This window comes from Trypanosoma rangeli (assembly GCF_003719475.1).
Source record: "Trypanosoma rangeli strain AM80 chromosome Unknown Tra_15.4_contig_00662, whole genome shotgun sequence".
Classification (NCBI taxonomy): Eukaryota; Euglenozoa; class Kinetoplastea; order Trypanosomatida; family Trypanosomatidae; genus Trypanosoma; species Trypanosoma rangeli.
The window spans coordinates 1,878-5,480 of NW_021706414.1; the positions used below are offsets into that span (position 1 = coordinate 1,878).

The window sequence follows — 3,603 nt, forward strand, 5'->3', positions numbered from 1 at the left end:
ACTCATCCTCGAGCCCGATGCCTCGCCCTCAACGTTCCGTCGCAAAACACCAACCCGGAACGCAATCCAACCAGCATGCGTGGTGAGGTTACTCCGAACCCGTCCGGGAAAAGCAGCAGTGGAGGCAACTGGAATCGTGGAGGGAAGGGATTCGGAGTCGGTGACACTTCAGTTGCGGCTATTGGTCTCAGTTCCCTTGCGCTTCTCGTCGTGGCCGCCGCCGTGGCGATGGCGCCTCTCTGAGCAGCAACAGCATCAGCGGCTGGGCAAAAAAAAATGTGTGGTAGGATAATAATGTGCATATATGTGTATATATATATGTATGTATGTATATCCGTGGACTGTGGAACCACGCACTCAAGATGTATAACACGGTCATAATGCAACGTACCCACACAAATTAACTGCACCTCGGCTCTCCTTTTTTTGTAAGGCAACGATAATTCCCACTTTGTCTGTTGCCACCATTCCTGCGAAAGACATGGAAGTGGTTTTTGATATTTTTTTTTGTTTGTTTTTGGTGGGCCACCATTCTTTCTTCCTGGACTGTGCTCAAAGGGAAGGAGGGGAGAGTATGTGTGCGTGCTGGTCGTCCCACTTCTAGGTGGACGTGCCCACGCTTCAGCTTCACTTCACGGGGTTTGTGTTTAGTGTTTTTATGTTTTTTTTTGTTTTCTTCGTCGACTGCGCCCATTCCTCGCGCTGCGTGTGTGCCCTTCCATTGCATTTCTGTTCCTGCGCCTAGTTGTCATTCATGTTGATTTGCCGTTTCATTGCACCTTGCAGTCCTTCCTTTTTTTCGTTGTTTTTTTTTCCGTTGCAGGCCCTCTGCAACTGTAGGAGCTAACACACACACACACACGCCGTCACTCACGCTTTTAGCGGTGTGAACCTTTGAGGACGCGTGCAAGCACGAGGTTCGGGTGGCGGCGGCCCTCACCAACGTGCCCGTGACGCTCAGGCCGTTGTGGTTTGGCCGCGAGAACGGGATGGAGGAGGGCTGCGTCTTCGAGTCCGCCGCCATCCTGCAGTACATCACGCGTCTCGATCGGGCTGCGGATTCCTGCAAGGCTGAACATCGCCGGAGACCGGACGGGTGGAGTTGCAGGCAACTCCTCTGGTGAGGTCGGCCGACCGGTTGCGGTGCGGTGTGGGTGCCGTGTCATTGGATGGTTGCGGGCGCACTTTTTGTGTGTGCGCGTGTGGGGCCAGCGGGGTGGGTGTTCGCGTTGGGTATCTTGCGTTGGCTGTGGAGGTGGCTGTGAAGGCTTCGCTTTAAGTGTTGGTGAGAGGGCAAACAGACAGACCCGTTGATTATAAGTAAGGGGGAGTTTTTTTTTTTTGCGCCTTTCCGTGGCTGCAGTGCGCGACCGCGTTGGGTGTGCGGGGAGCCGCGGTTGCAGCTGCCCGTTATGGACAGCGGTGCCCGCCTGCTTGACTTTGGCGGTGTGCGTGGGATGCTCCGCGACGCAAAAGTTCTGATGGCACCGAGCGGCATTCCCGGTGATGGCGCCAACGTTACCGGCCGACAGGCGACGGAGCGCGGAAGCAAACATCAGGGGGCTTTTAGCGGTTCGGTAGAAGAAGTGCTTCTGGAGGGAATAGTTGTCTCCCAAAAAAATATAAGACGGAACGATTTTATTCGGACGGATTTTGGCCCAACATCCGTGGTGGATGAAGACACAAAATGTGCCGATGGAGGTGTTTGTGCGGGAGCGTGTGGAATACGTTACAGACCAGAGACTTCGTGAGGAAATTCTCAATTTGCCGTCCGACACAGCCATACAGAAAGAAATGGAAGCTTGGGCGCAAGCTTACGGAGAGCAGAGGGTGGCCACGCTGCGAGACTGGAAGGACTTTGCAGATCAGAGTATTGTCTCTCCTATTACACGGACAAAACTGAAGGCAGCTCTTCAACAGGCGGCGGAGGAGGCAGAGAGGGAAAGGCGGGCAGCCGCGGCACCTGTGGTTTTGGATGAGAGGGTCTACCGGTTGGTGTTGAGTGCAACGTGGGACTTACGTGGAGTCGGGCCCCTTTGCGGAGCCGCTTGGGATGAGGGTGGTGGGTGCCGCTTCCAGCAGGCCTCAGATATTGTGGAGTGAAAGTGATGTGGACGTCACACCTCGTTTCGATCAGATTGAGGAGGAGGAGGAGACCTGTGGTGTGGGGCTTGAGTTTCTTGTGCTTAGATCTGCGTTTGCGTGGGCGTGCAATTTTTTTTTTTTGCCAGATTACGAGGACGTATTTGTGCGCAGGGATGTGGTGGGTGTGTTGAGGAGGAGTGCGTGGTGAGGGATGCGTCGGTGGTGGTGGGGCCCAATGCGGGGAGTGGAGGGGACGCGGAAAGCTGCAGGAATATTTTCCCGTTTCACTTGAGGTCAAAAAAACGTTGTGGGGGTGCGGGTGTTAATGGAGAACTTTAAAATGTCCCGCCTGTTGTCTGCTCTGGGAACGTGGAGTCGGTCTGCAGCTGATGATCTTGAGTGCTTGGGCTGCGTGGCGTTTCTGAGCAGCGAGGGAGAAACGCGGGCCAGCGTGTTGGCGGACGGGCATGCGGTGGGCCGCTTTCCAAGCAGGCCGTACCTGCTCGAGTACATGGCAGGTGAAGATAATAGAAAAGTAATAATCCAGACTGAACTTCAAGCCGGCGTTCTGTATATGCCCAACAAGTGCTTTTTCCCCTTGATGGACGCGTTCTGCTTGGTCGGGTTGCAACCAACGGAAGCTGCCAAGAAAAAAATAAAATTTGGGCGGTCGCGAAATGCTGGCGCCGGTGGGCACAGCGGTGCGGAAAGGGAAGTGACGTTCATCGGGCTGCAGGTGACAAAACAAAACACCCACCACACCACTGCCGGTAAGGTGGCTGCGTTTCTGAAGTACATGACGTGCAACTTCAAGGGCTGGGAGGCGCTGAGGGAAAAGATGAAGTGGTAGATCATTTACATCCAGCACGCTGCGAGTGGGCCAATCAACACACGTGGCGGGAGTGTAGCGCCGTCGCGCCCTGAATGCTGTTCAGCGTAAAGAGGAGGATAACACAGCTCGTTGTTTTTTGGGTGCCGGAAGGTGCGTCAGTGCCGGTTGGCGATGTCGTATGGAGACGTACGTGCCGTGCGTGGTGGTTGAAGCGGTTTCTTGTTTTTCACTCAGCCTCTTTGAGGTGCCTCACTTCCATGACCACCGCGGTGTGGCTGGGAGGCGGGCGATTGCATTTGGGTTGTTGGTGGCGATGCCACTGCGAGAGTGTTTGTTTTTGTGGCCGCAGAGTGAAGGCATCATCTGTGTGTGTCTTGTAGTGGTGGTGCCGCGTGCGCCGTTTATTTTGTATTGTTTTTATTTATTTGGTGTTTTGTTTTAAATATTACCCCCCACTCCTGCTGCAGTGTGCTGAGGGAAGTGGGGGGCGTTGGGGATTTTGTGGGGGTCGTGATGGGAGGTCTTGCCGGCATGCGCACTGCTTGTTGGCGCTGGCGGGGTTTGAAGGGGCTGGGCGGGGTAGACGGTAAGCGACGTGTCCATGAATTAGTTTTGTTGTTTGATTTATGCGGGGGACGTCCCACACTGCGGACACCACGTGCGGGTGCGTGTGGGTGTGTTTTCGG

At 54.8% G+C, this 3,603-nt stretch overlaps 4 protein-coding genes across 4 annotated transcripts in view, besides 3 other annotated features; 3 read left to right on the forward strand and 1 right to left on the reverse strand.

Annotated features, from left to right (window-relative positions):
- TraAM80_09721 (leishmanolysin) overlaps positions 1–243 on the forward strand; it is a gene marked incomplete at both ends in the record, with an annotated part of 1,548 nt that extends 1,305 nt beyond the window's left edge. Inside the window, one exon of the mRNA XM_029386389.1 lies at positions 1–243. This exon is cut by the window's left edge and continues 1,305 nt beyond it. Coding sequence (XP_029233734.1) covers positions 1–243 — 243 coding nt within the window.
- A 57-nt stretch (positions 244–300) lies between these two features.
- Positions 301–334: a microsatellite.
- A 306-nt stretch (positions 335–640) lies between these two features.
- Positions 641–675: a microsatellite.
- A 203-nt stretch (positions 676–878) lies between these two features.
- On the reverse strand, positions 879–1,556 carry TraAM80_09722 (uncharacterized protein; the record flags this gene model as incomplete). The annotated part of the gene is made up of 1 exon (XM_029386390.1): positions 879–1,556. One exon carries the CDS (start codon positions 1,554–1,556, stop codon positions 879–881), a length of 678 nt encoding a protein of 225 aa, XP_029233735.1.
- A 118-nt stretch (positions 1,557–1,674) lies between these two features.
- Positions 1,675–2,103, forward strand: TraAM80_09723 (uncharacterized protein; the record flags this gene model as incomplete). The annotated part of the gene is made up of 1 exon (XM_029386391.1): positions 1,675–2,103. The coding sequence occupies one exon, from the start codon at positions 1,675–1,677 to the stop codon at positions 2,101–2,103; it is 429 nt and encodes a 142-aa protein (XP_029233736.1).
- Positions 2,104–2,410: 307 nt separating this feature from the next.
- Positions 2,411–2,935, forward strand: TraAM80_09724 (retrotransposon hot spot (RHS) protein; the record flags this gene model as incomplete). Its single annotated transcript, XM_029386392.1, has 1 exon — positions 2,411–2,935. One exon carries the CDS (start codon positions 2,411–2,413, stop codon positions 2,933–2,935), a length of 525 nt encoding a protein of 174 aa, XP_029233737.1.
- Positions 2,936–3,575: 640 nt separating this feature from the next.
- Positions 3,576–3,603: part of a microsatellite that runs on past the window's edge.